Raw genomic sequence first — 18,576 nt, 5'->3', positions numbered from 1 at the left:
CTCGGCTACGTAAGATTCCCAAGCTATACACGTGTGAATTCATTCGTTCGTCTTGGTAAAGTGACAATCAGTATATTTACAGTTTTTCTTGCGCCGGTTATATTATCATCGTGGAATAATTAAAATAGTTCATCTTTCATCTGGAACCATTAGTGTTTTATATCATCTTTAAATAGACCAAGTTTAGATTGTGAGGGAATTCTTGTTGAAATTAACCTTGTGTTTCATTGGTAAATGCACATACCTGACCCTAGACGAGTCCAAAAAACCTATATATGATAGGTTTAATTATCCCCATAGCCGGGATACAGGGTGGTTTATGAATTTACCAATATTTTCAATTCCTTATAACTTTTGAACCACCCAGTATATTTGATTGTTATTTGGAAGGCGAAATTCACTCCATCAGGTACATCATGGATCTTGAAATAAATAAAAAAATCAGGTCCCCAGGACCCTGTAGAATGGAATATTGGAATTTAATGGGGTTATTCGGAATAAGCAGAAATTTTTCAATGAGGATCAGTAGATTTTAATGTCCCACATGTCATTCAACTCATCGAAAATTTCGGCCAAAAATTTTATTCAATAGTGAAATTTCACTAACTTCTCAGAAAAATCGTACATTGAGATCAAATTGAAAAATTTTCTTGTTTCGCTGGTTGAATATTTGTATTTCCTGATATTCTGAGAAATTATCTTGAGTATTCTCCAGAAAAGCATGGCTTGTGTTATGACAAATAAGCAACAATGAATAAATAACTGAACACAAATAAATGAACAAATGAAATATTCTGAAGAATTACAGATGTTGCTCGAAAGAACAATATATTTGCTCGATACTCATTATTGCTCTTTTCAAATTATACCGTGTAGCTTTTTTAATCATGTGTGGATTATTTAGGATCTTATTGCTTGTAACTTCGATGAGTTGTAAGAGAATTTCCTCACTTCCTATTTCAGACGAATAAACTGAGGATTTCAAATATCCCCAAATGAAATAATCGACAGGAATGAAATCTGGTGATCTAGCGGGCCATGTATGGGGTACACCTCTGCCTATCCACATATTTGGAAAGTTCTGGTTCATAAAGTTCCTGGCGTTAATTGAGGTGAAGTCACCATCATGCTGAAAATACATCCCTGCAATGTCCATATCTTTGAGTAATACACTTGAGTAATACTTTGAAGGATGTATGCCCCAATCAATTAGTTTTCATAAACTCCACACCATACGTACTTTGGAAATTATTGTTGGGATTTGGTATACCTGATAGCATGAGAAATCTGAATACCTCGGATTGAAGACGCCATCTCTCGTGAAAATAGATTCATCAGTAAATGAAATTCTATTATCCATTCTTTCATTTCTTAAAATCCATCGACATTTCAAATCGTATTTTCTGGAGATGAAAAGGGTAAAGGTTATTTTTCTTCGATCTTCGCCATACAGTTACATAGCATACGTTCAGAGCATTAGCAATCCTCCTAGTGATGTGGTATTAGCGCCACAAAAACCATACACGAACGACATATCGGCATATTCTTGATTCGAGAATTTATGTGGCATCATTATGTTCGATTCCAATATTAAGAGGGAATGGTACCACGTGCGTTTGGGCGCATCTGTCAAAGTTTGCCTATTCAGCTCCCCCCAGCCCCTCTGAAAAGCCCTCACTTTTCAGGATGAGTGGAGCAATCTCAAACGTTTTTCTGATTTTCCGTCCTTTTCTACCACATGTAAGAATTCAGATACGTTTGACGGCATTCAATTCTTACACGCCAGCCAATGAAATCCCAGCGAACTGTACGAACGGTTGTTCGAACATTTGGCAATGCAGCAACTTCGAGCTCGATACAGATATGGTAATAGGTAGCTTTCTACGGCGGACTGACCAGATGTTTTGAAAGAAATAACTCGCTTTAATGATAAGCAATAAAACCGATTTTAGAGAGAGATGCGAAGTTGTGAGAAATATCAGTTAGGATCGACTATTATCAGATGGGTTCGAGAAAAAATGAATATGCTAAATTTATTCAGATTCCTTCATTCTTACGAAAATTAATTTGATTCGAAAACGTATTTAGTGGAATAATAAAAAAAATCAAAACAAAGGTACCGAAACTTTCCACATAAGCGGGTCACATTCATTGAGCAAAATATTGATTTTGCTCATTATGATTAGCCAAATCAAAATGAACCATCAATATGATGGTCATCCAAATATGATATCGGATGAATGATGGAACATGGCCATTTATGACCATTATTCATTTCAAGTCAGTTGTTATATCGTATTGATCAACATGCTGAATATTACGATTCATTTATATTGAAGGCAAAAAAAAGTACTAAAATTTTCAAAAATTCTTATTTTCACAAACTGCCTACGTACAAAAAACAGTTGTCATATCGCGATAACGCATTGATTCTCCATGTTCAGGATTACGATCCATCAATTTTGAAGGCATAAAAAGGACTGGAATTTGAAAAAAAAGCCTATTTTCAAAAATTGACTACGTACAAAAATCAGTTGTTAAATAGGAATATCGCAAACATAATCATTAGAATGACCATGTACTCATGAGATTTTTTTTGTTTTCCTATAGAAATCAAATTTGATAATTTTACATGATGGGCATGGGTAAGTTATTCCATTTGTTTATTTTCATATTTTTCCCAAACAAAAATCTTACAAATTCGATTGGAAATAGTAAACAGTCATTTGAAATGAGAAAACGAAAAAAAACGTTAATGATTCAATTATTAGTACCGCCTCGAAAACTAGAAATTCTTGAGTACAACTTTATTATTTTTGAGAAACGTAGAGAAAAGACAAAATTTGACAATTCACGTTTTGGAATGAATAGAGTTATAATATCAAATAGGTAGAATCCGTTCGTCTGAAGCTTTTCTCGGAAAATATGAAAACTATAAACATGAAATTTGGTGAAAAATCAGTTCTTATATCACTTATTGCATTGATCTTTCATACTCAGGATTACGATCCATTAATTTGGAAGGCAAAAAAAGTACTAAAATCTTTTTTGAAACTACTGAACTTCAATATTACCATATAATCTAAATATTATCTACCATTTCAACTTTCTATTCACCTAATACTGTTTGCGACTCTAACTGAGAACTGATTCATAACGCAGCAACGTTGCCGGAATTATCAAATTGTAGGTAGTATTGAAGAATCTGGTGATTCGTTGCGAATTTATACAGTAGGGGCAGCACTATACGACGGTCGATTATTCTTTTTATTTCGAAGTGATTTCAGCTTTTTTTTCTGCTTCAATAAACTTATTTATTTATTTATTTCATGAAGAACTAAACGCCTTAATTATTTCGTGTTATTTGTTCAAATTGTTCATATCTTTCGCATTTTTTTTTGTGCTAAAAAACATTTCAATACATTTTTTTAGATAGCATTCAGAATACAATGAGACATTGTTGCTCAAATTTTCATGAGGAAAGTAACTATGGAAAAACATAAACATAAAACAACTCTAGATGAGGAGAGTTTATGATTAGGAAATTTAAGTCAAATTTTTTTATCCATAATGTTTTTGCAGCCTTAATAAAGTCCGCATGTACAGACAAAATTATTCGATTATTTGTTTAACTGTTATCCAGAGTCCTCAATTCTGAGAAAAATACACAGGATGTTCCACCATTGACGCGATGCTCTATTGCGGTTAAGCGCTGAAATCTTAGAATATTTTTTCGACACAGTCTCGTTAGGATTCATTTGAGATACATTCTCAAATTATTTGGAAATACACAGGGTGTACCAAAGAAGTGTGAATGAGAAAACATGTTTTTTTTTATTGAACACGGCACTGTTATTCATTGAATTTTCAGATTGCATGAAATAAATGAACCTAAATTTGTTTATAGTTTCCTATGTTTGAAAGTTACCATTTTTGTGATATTTCAATTTTTCAAAAATTAGAGGCTCTTTGGAAAACCTAGTCCATTCGAAATTGATTTATTTGAATGAGATTTTGCAATTCAATACTAGAAGAATAGAGGTGATATTTTAATAATCCTTGATAACTCTATTGGGTGTTCAAAATAAAACGATTCAATACTTATTCAAACATTAATACTGGGCTCATTCCAAATGGTACCTACACCCTATATTTTATTTTCTCATTTGGTAGAGATATTTTTGAAAATAATAAAATGCTACCTTATAAAAAAGAAGGCATGCCTAATATGAATGTTTGAATAAGTCATCAATTTTCAATGTCTATTAAATAAGAAAAAAACAAATGATTGGTCATTTACACTTTTTTGGTGCACCCTATACATATTTCCGAACAATTACAGAATGTAGATCTAATAGAGCCTTATGATACTGTGCCAAAAAAAGTTTAACAGTAATAGACCGTCGCGTCAATGATAGAACATCTGGAATGAGTAGGAAGTAAAAAAATTCAATTTGTGCTATTTTTCAATATAATTATAGTATGTATTAGTTGAAAATTATTAGTTTAGACTTATTTACCTTCATCACTTTCACTACAATTGACGTCCTGTCCATTAACTGTTGAGGATGCATCTGTGCTTTGACAACCTTCATCTTCTAAAGCAGAACCGGAATCTGTTGTACAAGAGTCATCACATTTAGATATGTTTTCTTTTTCTTCGATATTATCATCACTTTCCGTTTTTTTACTTAATATAAAAGAATTAAGATTCAACATTTCTGGAAATACTACTCTGAAAAAAAAATGTTTTGAAATTCTTTTTATTGTCTGTGTACTGTTAAATCTAACATCTCTTCATGATATTTATTCGTTATTATATTCAGTTTTTCATTTTTTAAGTAGTTGTTGATTAATGTTGAATTCAAGTTAGCATAAAACTTCAATGAAGACTTACTTATCATTCAGCTTTATGCGATGAAATGTATTGTAATCAAAATCAAATCTTTTTAAGTGCAACGTAAGAAGATATGGGAATTTGGTGAATTTCAATCCTTTATGAGCGTTACACTTTTTATTACATTTTTCACAGAAATATTGATTGTTGCCATCTAATATCTCAGGTTGCACAAAGGCTCTTAATGCTTCTTCAACACTATTGTATGCAACCTGACTGCCAAAAGGTCTTACAGGCAGAGGTATATCTAAGAATGTATCTTCTCTAGATTTTTCAGTTGAACATTCTAAACATCTTACGTAGTCTAACATCTTTCCCTCATATAAATCATTTATTAATTTGGCTTGCTTGGTGTCCTTGAATTTTTGTTCTAAAGCATCAAACATCACACGACACAACTCTTGGATATCATGCTGCTGCCAAGCATCACTACCTTGCCATCCAAAACTTGTTGTTAAGTCAGTTGTTTCAACAGCAGATTTCTGGGAAGTCTACAAAAATTGTTAAAATGCAACATGGATCACATATATCAATTCCTCGAAGAAATATATAGACATTATAAATTAATAAATACCCTATTCAAAAAACAAATATAATACATCAATGTTAATCTCTTCAATTTTGCATATGGACATATTGGTGCAAGAAAATTCTGATAAAAACAAACTAACGAGCGTTTATTTAAATTCCTGGTCAAGAGTGCTGTGGAGAAATTAGTGTAGATTTTCTGTAATTACAAGTAGCGCTTAGCTACTTACTACATTTGTTCAGAGTCTTCAAATCTGAGAACTATAATATATGGTACAAGATAACCTTACAAGGGTTAAAAACGAAACAAATGGGAGTGGAAGAAATGCTGCACAAAGATATTGAAGCCAAACAGTATATCTGATATGGACACCTACAGAGAATGAATGACCAAAGACTGCCAAGGAAGGTTATGGAATGGGTACCTACACAACGCAGGAAAAGAGGTAGACCAAGGAAAACTTAGATGGAAGGCGTGACGAATGCTATGAGCGCAAAAGAACTGAGACGTTATGAATCCGAATATATATATATATATATATATATATATATATATATATATATATATATATATATATATATATTTGTTGAATTCATTTTCGGGATATTCCGTGTAGATATAAGACAACAACTCAACAACTTGGCGAAGACCTACGCGGAAAAGATCTGGAAATATAAGGCACTAGCAGTGACGGCTCGTCAGGGTCGGCAGGGTCGGCCGGGCCGACCCAAAAATTATCGGGAAATAGAATATAATTCTAGATATTCAATTCATTCAAACTCAATCGGGGTTATCGATTTCGATATCCAAATTCCCTCGGTAATGAATATTTCCACTCAGAACAGGAAAATATAACTTATACCGGCCAATATTTTCTTTCGGACCCACCTAATATTCGATTTCCAAAGCATCCAGCGTTGTTATTCCTTTTCATAAATTGTAACAAACCACAATCGTAAATGGTTACTTTTCGTAACATCACCCCAAACAAGTTATTCCAGAATTGTACGTAACACCGTAACATTAGGTCTGAAATGTAACACAAATGTTACAATTATACAATTGCAACTCCTGGAATGTCACTGAAAGCATCTCATCACGTTAGGTCGGCCAAGAGCCGATGGCGGAACCAGCGCTACCGAGAGCGCTACGTAAAGGAAAAGATACTACGACATACGCCCAGAATACGACCACTCAGTAGAACGGCACAACAACTCGATGTTAGGTCGCTTCCCAATACACAGGGTCGGCTGGCCGGTTATCCTATTGCAGAGCGTCAAGCAGCAACGTTTTTCACTAAATCAAGTAAACGCACTAATATTCTAGACGAAATTTGCAAAAAAAGATTACCCTCTAGCTCGGAAACTTGTTGGAATTTCAAATCTCGCGCTGTAAAAACAATATTCGATAAGAGAGAAGAATTAATTGAAGTATTTGATCATATCAACGACAATTTAGATGAATGGGATGATATTACAATACGTGAAGCTACCGGTCTGAAGAAAATGTTGAATGATTTCGAATTTTTGTTCATTCTCCACTCTTTTAATTTGATTTTTACATACACAGATCCCGTTTTTTCTATAATCCAGCATAAGTTATCAGATATAACTTATTGCAACGCCAGAATCACTTCTTTATTATCGACTCTGAAAAAATTTCGCACAGAAGATGAGTATTTCATTCGCTTATATTCAGAAGTAGAAAAACTCCCAGAAGTAATGCCACCGAGTGCTAGACGTCGAAAACGTAAAATAGATTCCGAAATTCAGCTCACGGATAATTCCTCAATGAAACGGCTTTTTTGTGAAATTCTGGATTTAATTATAACTCAAATTGAAATAAGGTTTAAAGACATTTCATCACTTCATTTTTTGGAACTAATGAATTTTAATAAATTTGATATATACGTTCGTAATTTTCCGGAAATACCTTTCAAATCTTTGATCGATAATTACAGAAACTTTTTCGATAAGGATAAACTCAAACGTGAATTACAAATTTTGTACTCGGACAATGCTATCTTCGGCAATTCAAATACGCTGAATGGTATTACGGAATTCATTTTCTCAAATAAATTTGTTTCCGATGTGTGGCCGACCCACATCTCGAGGGCACGAGCCGTCACTGGGCACTAGCACATCAGATTAAAGATATGTGGAAGCTTAAAAGCGTAATAATTAAGCCCCTGGTCATAACTGTAAATGGTCTCGTCCACCGTAAGAGCACTCAACATCTCAAAGAGCTAAATCTACCTAAGAACACAATCACATGGATGCAGAAGGCTGTGATTTTGGGGAACCGTGAATATCTTACGGAAGGTCGTATACCCCCATTAACCAAAAAGAGGGTTACCCTTGATGCCTGGGCGTCCGGATAACTCTACGAAACCCACTAATAAATGTGAATTATAATTTTTTTTTTTTTTGTTTCACACTCTCGTGGGTTCAATTAGATTCGCCGGGTGCTAGCACCAAGGCGAGATCCTCTGAGTCCTAATGAGGATAGACCACCTGCCGATATATATATATATATATATATATATATATATATATTTTTTTTCACCTTATATATATATCATATATATATATATATATATATATATATTTCACCTTATATATATATCATATATATATATATATATATATATATATATATATATATATATATATATATATATATATATATATATATATATATATATATATATATATATATATGAATTTGGTGATAAGAGAGGCCATTGAGAGTGCCGGGTAATTTTTACCAAGGTATTGGGAGAATTTGAGTGAAACTCTTTATTCTTTGTCAAGCTTTCGAATTATTTTAATTCCTCTTCAGGGCTTTGAAAGTGAGGTTATATGAAGAATTTCGATAAGCCTTAAATGTCTTGAATTTCAAAAACAATTTGTGTATATGGGACATAACGATTTTCATCTTCAACAAACTACTTAAAAACATATGCAATAAATTAAATAAAATATTAGTTAAATGACTGAAATTTAGAACCGTGTCAAGTTGTTGGATTAATTCTGAATTTTTTTTTTTTAATTTCAGATGAACATGAACGACTGGTAGAATGAGCCTTCTGTACGAGTTTTAAACATTATTTTCCCGAATTCACTGCCTTTTTATTGAAATTAACGGAAATTTCCATAAATATCCATTAGTGATTTTGCATCGAAAAATGCTGGTTGGCAGAAAAGTTTTCTGTATCACAAATTTGACAGAAAATAGATAAATCCGTTCCAGTCTATTCTTTTCCACAAGATGTGCCGGAATGAACTGATTTGCTACATAATTAGAGAAAAGTATATCCAGAATTTTGTTATTTGAATATCGTAAATTCAATTCGTGGAATCAAATTAGTGTAGCTTTGATAATGAAAACACCTGCCACATGTAAAGTAATTAGATATTTGAATTTCTATGGTCAGAGTATTATTGCTAGTCTGTCTGGAAACAGATCGAATGAAATTGACCCCACGTATAACATAAATTCATAAAATCTCGAATAACTCTTGAATTATTGAATTTAGGAGCATAATAATGTTTGGACACTATCCTTATTTTTTACCGTAGAATCCAACGAAATCATAAAAAAATTGGGTTCTAGTTTGAAAATCGAAAGTTATGATCAAATTTTGTTCTCAATTTTTGGCACAATATTTGAAACACGCTGGGATGATATTTCTCTAGTTCAAGATATGCACGACATTCCTACATCATTCTTATTTGAGAAAGTGGATTGAGTATACGCATAGAATATTCACAGTAAAAATAATTCACGTAATTGTGACTATGGAAATTCTCTTTCTTTCACGGTTATTTCTTAATATTTTGAAAACTATGAGTACTAACGCAATAACTTCAACGAAGAGTAATTGAAAATGGAAATCTTGATAATATCTGAAACATACAATTATAAAAAAAGTTTTTTTTTTTTTTGAATTTTTTTTTTCATTTCTTGTATAACCGGAAGTGCCGGAACTTCTAAAATATTTCAGCTGAATAGGGCATCATGAACAATGTCATATCCCGAATTTTCAGATTTCAAATCGGCCCCGTTCTCTAGAAACGTCTAATAGGCCGTCGAACTTGAAACACACAGAAAATCTACTCTAATTTCTGCATAGTACTCTTGACCTTGAATATAAATGAACGCTCGTTGCAATGAAAACTATGTTGAACATAACTATGACGAAGTATTTTGTCTTATCTCAAAGTACTGTAACTGTCGGTTTCTGAAGGTGACATCATTACCAGAACGATTTTTTAAACATTTCGAAAGATTTAATTGTAAACACACCAATCACTACACCTATACAGGGAGATTTTTATCTGTACTCTTGTATCATAAAAATTATATGGATTAGAGTGTGAATACTACAACTTTAGTATACTCGTCATATACTTAATATTCAAATAATTTTTATATGGCAATACAGATTGCAAAAAAAATTTGTTCAATCCATTTTTGTATTTTATAACACCCCTATCAAGAATACTAAGTAGTAAAGCAATGAAAGAATTTTAATGCTGACTTGGTTTATATTGAATATCAAACATGATGATGATTTTTATGAATTTGAAAATTTACCTGTAAATTTAAGAAGAGTTTCTGTAATTGGAAGGGAATGGACCTTGACTCATTCTGGCCATCAAATTCCCAATTGTAAAGTGCATTTCGAAACTCTGGAGTCATATAAAGAGCTTGGAGTAAACTATTCAAGTAACATGTCATAGCTTGATTTACTAATCCTACATAGTTTATTATATCCAAATTTGATTGTTCAGGTGCGGATAAACCATATTCCTCATCACTAGTAAGAGATGGCAATTGATCACCATTAAAATAAAGTGTTGTAGTTGGACTTGCCGATGCACCAAGTTGAAGATCATCATCGATTACTTCTTGTACAACGAGTGACATCTTAAGTTTAGGCATTATTACTTTAAGTTTATATTCAATTACAGAATCGCATGTAATTCCTATATCTTTCAGTGCCTTGTTTTTGTAAGGATTCAAGCTGACCTGAAAAAGTGGACAGGTATTATCATAAATAAATAATATAGATGTTCAACTCTATTTTGTTGGCTTGTGGCGCTTCCAAACGAAGTGTCTGCCAACTAAGAATAAATTTGAAAGTGGAAAATACAGATATTGGTGCCATCTGCAAGCAAGAGAATGTTACAAATTGGGTAGTGGCTCCATTAATCACAGTGAAATCAAATTCCAAAAAAAGTAGAACTGATTTATTTCGTCTAAACGATAGAAAATGTTGTTCATTACAGATTTTACAAAGTATAGAAAATGAAATGACGTATTAATTAAACTTAACATAATTAAATTAACATAAACATATTAACATTTGTAACAGCATTCGATATGATTGGGTAACTTGTTATATATATATATATATTTATATAATTTTAAGTACATCTAATACAGAGACCTTTCTCCATCATAGTCAGCCTATATCGGGGAAAATTAAATTTTCATTCATTCATTCATGAATGTACAGTCTATATACAGTTAATATGTACATATTCCTAAATTTTCATTAACAGGTTTCCATAAATTTTAAGGAAAAATGGTCCTAACTGTTCTCTTTTATATTTAAAAGTTTACACCAGAAAATTATTACTAATTTTAAGAAGGAGACAAGACCAGATACGGCAAGGACAACACAGATGATGAGTACGACAGAGATGAGGATAATAAGGAGAATACATGGAAAGACTTTACTGGACAGGGTGAGAAACGAGGAACTAAGGGAACGAAGCGGGATTCAAGACGTGGGAAAGTTTGTGAGGCAGAGGAGAAAAAACAGGAATAAGCACATAGAGAGAATGTCGGACAACAGACTGGTGAAAGGAGCAAGGCAGAACAAACCCACGGGGAAGAGAACCCAGGGAAGACCACCGAAACGTTGGAAAGAATGCTGGACGTCTACGTCGGAAGTGGCTGATTAATTATTAACAGGCAGACGCCTACCTATATGAACTACCAGCTCATATAAGCAAGAAGAAGAAGGATTTGAAATTTAAATTGAAATACCTTTACTGATTAATTTTTTTTTTGGAAGTCTTCCCAGTTTTATGTATCCCTCCTCTCTTCAAACGTTTCCCATGCAACACTGAAAGAAATTCATATTTGGAATAAATAATTCAAATTCATTGAAGTCAAAATAACACATTCGACTCTAAAAATGAACTTGTTCTTGAGTCTTCAATTGCTTGAAGTGAAGTATATATATATATATATATATATATATATATATATATATATATATATATATATATATATATATATATATATATATATATATATATATATATATATATATATATATATATATATAATAACTATTGTTGTAAGAGCCAAAATAAATATATTGAATGAAATTTAAGGGTCTTTAGGCTCGGGTTTTGGGAGTAAATGATTGACTACTCTTTATTCTATGCCAAGCTTTCGCATTAATTTAATGCTTCTTCAGGGCTTCTGCAAAAGATCAATAAAATACAATTAATAAATAACAAATTTTAGAAAACAAACAAATTTACTCACTGAATGTGAGGTTTTACATGGATAACATCTGCCACAAACGTTGTAACGTTGTAAAGCTTAAGTGGGAAAATATAAGACCGCACACGAACTTAGACATGAATTTATTTATGGAAATAATCACTTTTCTTCTTGAAAATAGTTACTGCACGTTTCAGGGAGAATTTTATCAACAAATTTTCGGATGCGCGATGGGCTCAAAGTTGTCCCCTATTCTGGCACAGTATGTTATGGACCATCAGTTGGACTCAATCTTACCTAAATTACCATATACTGTTCTATTCGTAAAAAAGTTTGTAGATGACATCATGATGATAGTACCAGAAACATTTATTCAACTGACACTTGACTTGTTCAACTCGGTTTGTGTAGATTTACAGTTCACACTAGAAACAGAAGATCTCCATCACTCAGTACCCTTCCTAGACACTAGAGCATATAGACAAGATAAAATAGTAAAATTGAAATGGTATAGGAAGGACACACATTCAGACAAAATTATTCATTTCCACTCAGACCATGGCATAAATGTGAAAATTAACACAATAAACCAAATGAAAAGAAGAATATCAAAAATATGCCATAAATCATTCATAGATGAAGGACTAAAAAAATTACACCAGATTCTTAAAGAAAATGATTATCCTAACAGCATGATTAAGAAATTACTATATGCTAATGGTACCACTCAAAATGAACAAACAGAAGAACAAAATATGACAACAGATAGAACACATTATGCATCGTATCCAAATGTTACAAACTTGACAGGAAAATTGAAAAATGTGTTCAGAGAGGAAAACATCAAAATTGCAGTCCAAAATCAAAAAACGGTGAGGTCATTGTACACCAAAATAAAGGACCCCATTCCAACATCCTTCCAAAGTAATGTCGTTTATAAAATAAAATGTGAGACTTGCGACAAATGTTATATAGGACATACCTCCCAATGGTTGAAAAGTAGAGTGGCGCTACATAGATCGGACATAAGAAAATACCCAGAGAGATGTGCATTGGCTGCGCATGCGCATAATCTGGACCATCATGTGAATTTTGAAGGTGTTGAGGTACTCAAAACAGAGAGAAATTATCAAAAAAGATTGATTCACGAAATGATTAACATAAACAAAGAAGATGAAACCATAAATAAGAAGACAGATACGAACAAATTAAGCTCTATATACAGTTATTTGTTAGAAAGGATAAAAATGGAACCTTTTTATGACGGCCCAATAGATGAATAAAGAAGACAGGGAACATAGAGGAGTGAGAGACTAGTTTTCTATAATAACAGAAACATAACCATCAAATGTCATTATTGTGTTATCTTAGATGAGAGTTACTAAATTGTGTATAAATAAGATTATCAACCGGAAGAGTTTTCAAATTGTGAAATAGATTTAGTTGACGTGTTTTTGGAGAATTCCTATGAAATCAAAATATAACTTTTTGTTTTCATTAGTTACAACGTTTGTGGCAGATGTTATCCATGTAAAACCTCACATTCAGTGAGTAAATTTGTTTGTTTTCTAAAATTTGTTATTTATTAATTGTATTTTATTGATCTTTTGCAGAAGCCCTGAAGAAGCATTAAATTAATGCGAAAGCTTGGCATAGAATAAAGAGTAGTCAATCATTTACTCCCAAAACCCGAGCCTAAAGACCCTTAAATTTCATTCAATATATAAATATATATATATATATATATATATATATATATATATATATATATATATATACAATAGTTATAAGTATGATAAGGGGTGTGGGAAAATTGATAAGTGTTATAATTTCACTCTTCTTTATTTCATTTAGTCGACGTTTCGATCCCGATGGGGACCTTCTTCAGGACTCTACAATAGCAATAGAAAACAGTCAAAAACATGGCAACCACAAAACATGTAAAAATAGTATTATCAATTTTCCCACACCCCTTATCATACTTATAACTATTGTTGTATATTGGGAATTAAAATTGTTGATATATATATATATATATATATATATATATATATATATATATTTGTTGAATTCATTTTCGGGATATTCCGTGTAGAAATAAATGACATTTTTGATGGCGTGTTTATTTCAACGTTTCGACTACAATAACATGTGTCTTTATCAAGAATATATTTGATACTAATTAGGAGGTACCTTCCTGCGCCGCAGATTGTATCGCGGTTCGGTTTCCACATCTTCATTAGTGTTATCTGTTCCTTCTCTGTGATGCGCCGTGTTCTTATTTTCGTTAGACGTTGGTTTGTCTTCGCTCTGTTCATTCAATGTTGTTTTTGAATTTTTGTCTATTATTATTGCTCTCCAGCATGCAGACAGTGTCAAAGAATCATCTCTCTTATTCATATTCTCCCGTTTTTCAATCTCTATTGCTTCCATCACTAGGCGTTTATTATATATTTCTATATTTGCAAGTTGTTTAGCATTTTCAAAATCGATGGAATGGCCTGTGCTTTTCGTATGTTGGAAAAGAGATGAAGTTGTAATCTCTTTTTTAATGCAATTTTTGTGTTCATCTATTCTTGATGAAATTCTTCTATTCGTCTGTCCTATATATGATTTGGGACAATCAGCATGTGCATGTGCTGATTGGAGTGAGGGAAGCAAAAGAGATTGAAAAACGGGAGAATATGAATAAGAGAGATGATTCTTTGACACTGTCTGCATGCTGGAGATCAATAATTAATATTCAAAAAAAATTTAACTATCCAAAATTCCTATTAAATAACTAAATTGTAATTAATCTAATCTAATATTTACTTCTCTAAAACTTCATCGACTTCATCCTTGTTCTCTGATATCGTCCTCTATGCTCCTAACCTCAAATTGTAACCTTAATCTTCATAAGTTTGTTTGGGTTTGGAATTATTTTCCATACATAATACTGCTTCACACTCTTGCTTGAAACCAGGGAACTTTCTTCTTGAAATTGATTAATCGTTTTTTAATTTCCTTACACAATGATTATTTTTTCAGGTACGTATTTGGATTATTTATGTTTTCTTTCAGCTTACGTAAATAACTTTGTTTATAACTTTTCAATTGTTTCAGATATATTTTTTTGATTCAAGTGATGTGCTTTTTGCAATGGTTTTTCACTGAATGAATGGCTGGGCTTCATATAGTTTTTTTTAAATTTTTTCTTGAAATCAGCATTGCCTTGGATGTCAAAAATTTTCCAAATATGATGCTTTTGCAATTTTCTCTTTTGAGGTAAGTTTTCCTTCTTCAATCTTGATCTAGTTACTTTCTTCATTTTTTCCCCATCTTTTGATACCACATATGTTGCATTCGGTCGATTCTAAGTTACAAAATTCTCAAATATTCTATATACAATTTGGAAATTTTTCTAATATTCAAAGATTTCTATCTATAGCTCCTAAAATCTACTACATATTTTTAAATTATACTATAATCTAATGAATTATATACATTTTTGTATGTTTGAGACATTAATTACTTTGGAATCCCTGATTTATCATTCGATATCCTATCCCTATCCATTATTTACAGTTTTATTAGGAATTTTGGCTAATATTGAATTTTTGAGATTACACCTAGATGTAATTCACTAGATCACAAGCTATTTCATGAAAATTAACATAGGAAATATAAAATAAATGATTATTTTTCATCGTTATGAATGAAAATTGAATATTCAGTCTTTTGACTCTTTTAACATTATTTGCATGATATATAAATGGTTCCTGATACTTGAGTTGAATATCTTTTGTTGATTTTATCAAATTGAACTTGAATTTTATTAATATTTTCCTTTTGTTTTAGATCCTGAGATGTTTTGAATGAAAATTTATATAGAAATTTAGAAATATTGGAATTATGCTAATTTTGTAATGTACAGTGCATCCCATTTTGGGCGAGACAGCCAGGTTTCTCGCTTGTTAATCAAGATAGAGCCTTGCGGTTTTCACGTTCCTGTCCTTCTTTTTCGTGAAACTCAAGTTGGTCTAATCAGATTTTGCACAACTGTTTCCGTTCAAGAGATACAGGGTGATTTTGGAAATTGATACTTTTCGGACCCCTCCTTTATCTCCGAAGTTATTAGGAATAATGCTGAGGTGAAAACTGCGTCTGAATCAGAATTTTTCGTAGAATCCAGTGGCGTACTCAAATTTTTTTTCGGGGTATGGTTTTGCAGATTCAACACAAACCTATATTTTTTTAATGGAACACCCTATATATCATTACTTCGTTGAATTCGTTATTTTTTTCCCTTCAAAATGATGTATGATACTATGTAGGTAGGATGTTCAAAAATGTTAAAAAAACACTAAAACATCAAATAATGATGATTTTTTTGTTAATTGGCAATGGATTTCCCATAGAAAAAAGGATCAATTGGATAATTTTCATTTGTGATTTTTATTTATAGTAAAGTAAGCAAACAAAGATAATACACCCATCACTAACATGAAAAACAAAACGTAGGTACCTACCTAAAAGCAACAAATGAATAATACAAAAATTCATAAACATTACATAATATCTTACAGATTAAACTGTTCAAATTGCTGTTCATTTTCCCTAATACATAAAATATACTACAGTAAAAGACTCAACAGTCCCGACGAATTTCGTGCATCAACAGAGGCAGTTTTCCAGGATTTACAAAAATGCCCTTTTATAATATTAAATGCACTCAGGCGTATTGAAAAGTTTTGTCAATTGTGTATTAGGGGAAAATGGACAGCAATTTGAACAGTTTAATCTGTAAGATATTGTGCAATGTTTATGAATTTTTGTAATATTTATGTGTTGCTATTAGGTAGGTACCTACGTTTTGTTTTTCATGTTAGAGATGAGTGTATTATCTTTGTTTGCTTACTTTACTATAAATCAAAATCACAAATGAAAATTATCCAATTGATTTTTTTTTTCTATGGAAAATCCATTGCCCATTAACAGAAAAATCATCATTATTTGATGTTTTAGTGTTTTTTTAACATTTCTGAACATCCTATTTACATAGTATCATACATCATTTTAAAGGAAAAAAATAGCGAATTCAACGAAGTAATGATATATAGGGTGTTCCATTAAAAAAGCTATAGGTTTGTGTTGAATCTTCAAAACCATACCCCGAAAAAAAAATTGAGTACGCCACTGGATGCTACGCAGAATTCTGATTCAGACGCAGTTTTCACCTCAGCATTATTCCTACTAACTTCGGAGATAAAGGAGGGGTCCGAAAAGTATCAATTTCCAAAATCACCCTGTATCTCTTGAACGGAAACAGTTATGCAAAATCTGATTAGACCAACTTGAGTTTCACGAAAAAGTAGGACAGGAACGTGAAAACCGCAAGGCTCTATCTCAAATAACTAGCGGGAAACCTGGCTGTCTCACCCAAAATGGGATGCACTGTACAAGTGAATGGAATAAATAAATAAAGTTACTCTATTTTCTTTAATGTTATTGGAGCATATCAATTTAAAATTTATTATCTATTTGATGAATTTGCTGTAGTTTCCGAAAGATAGAATCTGGTAATGTATTCTCATTGATTTTATAAGTCGATAATAGAGAGTCAATATGGCGTCAAGTGAAGATGAGCAGAGAGATGGCGGAAGCGAAAAAATCAATAATACAGCAGAAAATAATTGTAAATGCTGTTACAAGAAAGTGTTTAAAATCATGGTGTGCATAAATTGTGAAGGTATATACCATGGTTCTTGCGTCAAGAAAAGAAACATCAAAGTAATCAGTGGAAGATACGTCGAATGTTGTGACAAGATCCCTGAAAAACCGAAAAAAACTAGCAAGGAAGAAATTCTAGAACTCAAAGTCGAATATTTGAGCAAATTGTTAGCAGAGGTACAAGAAAAGAACAATATCCTGAAAGAAAACAACCAAATTTTGAAAGAAAACAATAAATTATTTCAACAACAGATAAGTATCAGAGAAGAAAAAAGTACCATAAAAACCGATAAACAATATTCAAATGTCGTCAAAGCAACTAATCAAAGAGAAAATGTCATCACGGATAAAATAGTTCCCAAAATAGTAGTTCAAATATCAGACAAACCCTACCACAATGACAGAGAAGTTAACCTAAATATTAATCGACAACAACACAATAAAAATGTATTAAGCCCAAAATTATCTACTATACGCAATCTAGGTCCACAACCGCCAAACACTAATACTGAAAACACCAATAAAGAAACGAGAAAAGAACAAGAAGCAGAATTTACAGAAGTACGTAGAAAAAAACACTACACAAAGAAAAGGTTAGCAACAGGGGTTGTGTCAGATGATACGATGAAATCAAGTTTCTCTGGCCCTGAAAGGAAAGTATGGCTAAATATATATAGAGCCTGGTTTCGAAAATAAGGATGTCACTGTAACCGAATTAAAAACAAAACAGGGACCACTCAAAAGTTTTTATGTAACAGCACCTTTAATCAAGAAAGACAACATGTATGAACCCTCATTTTGGCCTCCAAACGGAGGAATACGAAGATTTAAATTTGAGATCTACAAAAAATCAAACGGTGGAAGTTTTTTTGTACAATAAACAATAATGAACAAGAAAAAACAAACAAAC

General features: G+C 32.0%; 1 protein-coding gene across 6 annotated transcripts in view; it reads right to left on the bottom strand.

The window, feature by feature from the left end:
* Nucleotides 1-18,576, bottom strand: part of LOC123672378 (ubiquitin carboxyl-terminal hydrolase 47) — a 312,797-nt gene that overhangs the window by 182,843 nt on the left and 111,378 nt on the right. For 5 of the 6 annotated variants that reach the window (XR_006746263.1, XM_045606467.1, XM_045606469.1 and 2 more), the window contains 3 exons: nucleotides 10,026-10,460; nucleotides 4,898-5,388; nucleotides 4,521-4,735 (listed from right to left, as the gene is read on the bottom strand). Coding sequence is in view for 5 of the 6 variants with exons in the window: in XM_045606467.1 (XP_045462423.1) it covers nucleotides 4,521-4,735; nucleotides 4,898-5,388; nucleotides 10,026-10,460 (1,141 nt within the window). In the remaining variant the exon portion in view is untranslated. The remainder of the gene's footprint in view (nucleotides 1-4,520; nucleotides 4,736-4,897; nucleotides 5,389-10,025; nucleotides 10,461-18,576) is intronic. The other variant, XM_045606472.1, reaches the window with a different exon arrangement.

This window comes from Harmonia axyridis, chromosome 2, assembly GCF_914767665.1.
Source record: "Harmonia axyridis chromosome 2, icHarAxyr1.1, whole genome shotgun sequence".
In the NCBI taxonomy this organism is placed as follows: Eukaryota; Metazoa; Arthropoda; class Insecta; order Coleoptera; family Coccinellidae; genus Harmonia; species Harmonia axyridis.
The sequence above is the reverse complement of the archived record's forward strand: the minus strand, read 5'-3'. Positions and strand labels throughout refer to the sequence as shown.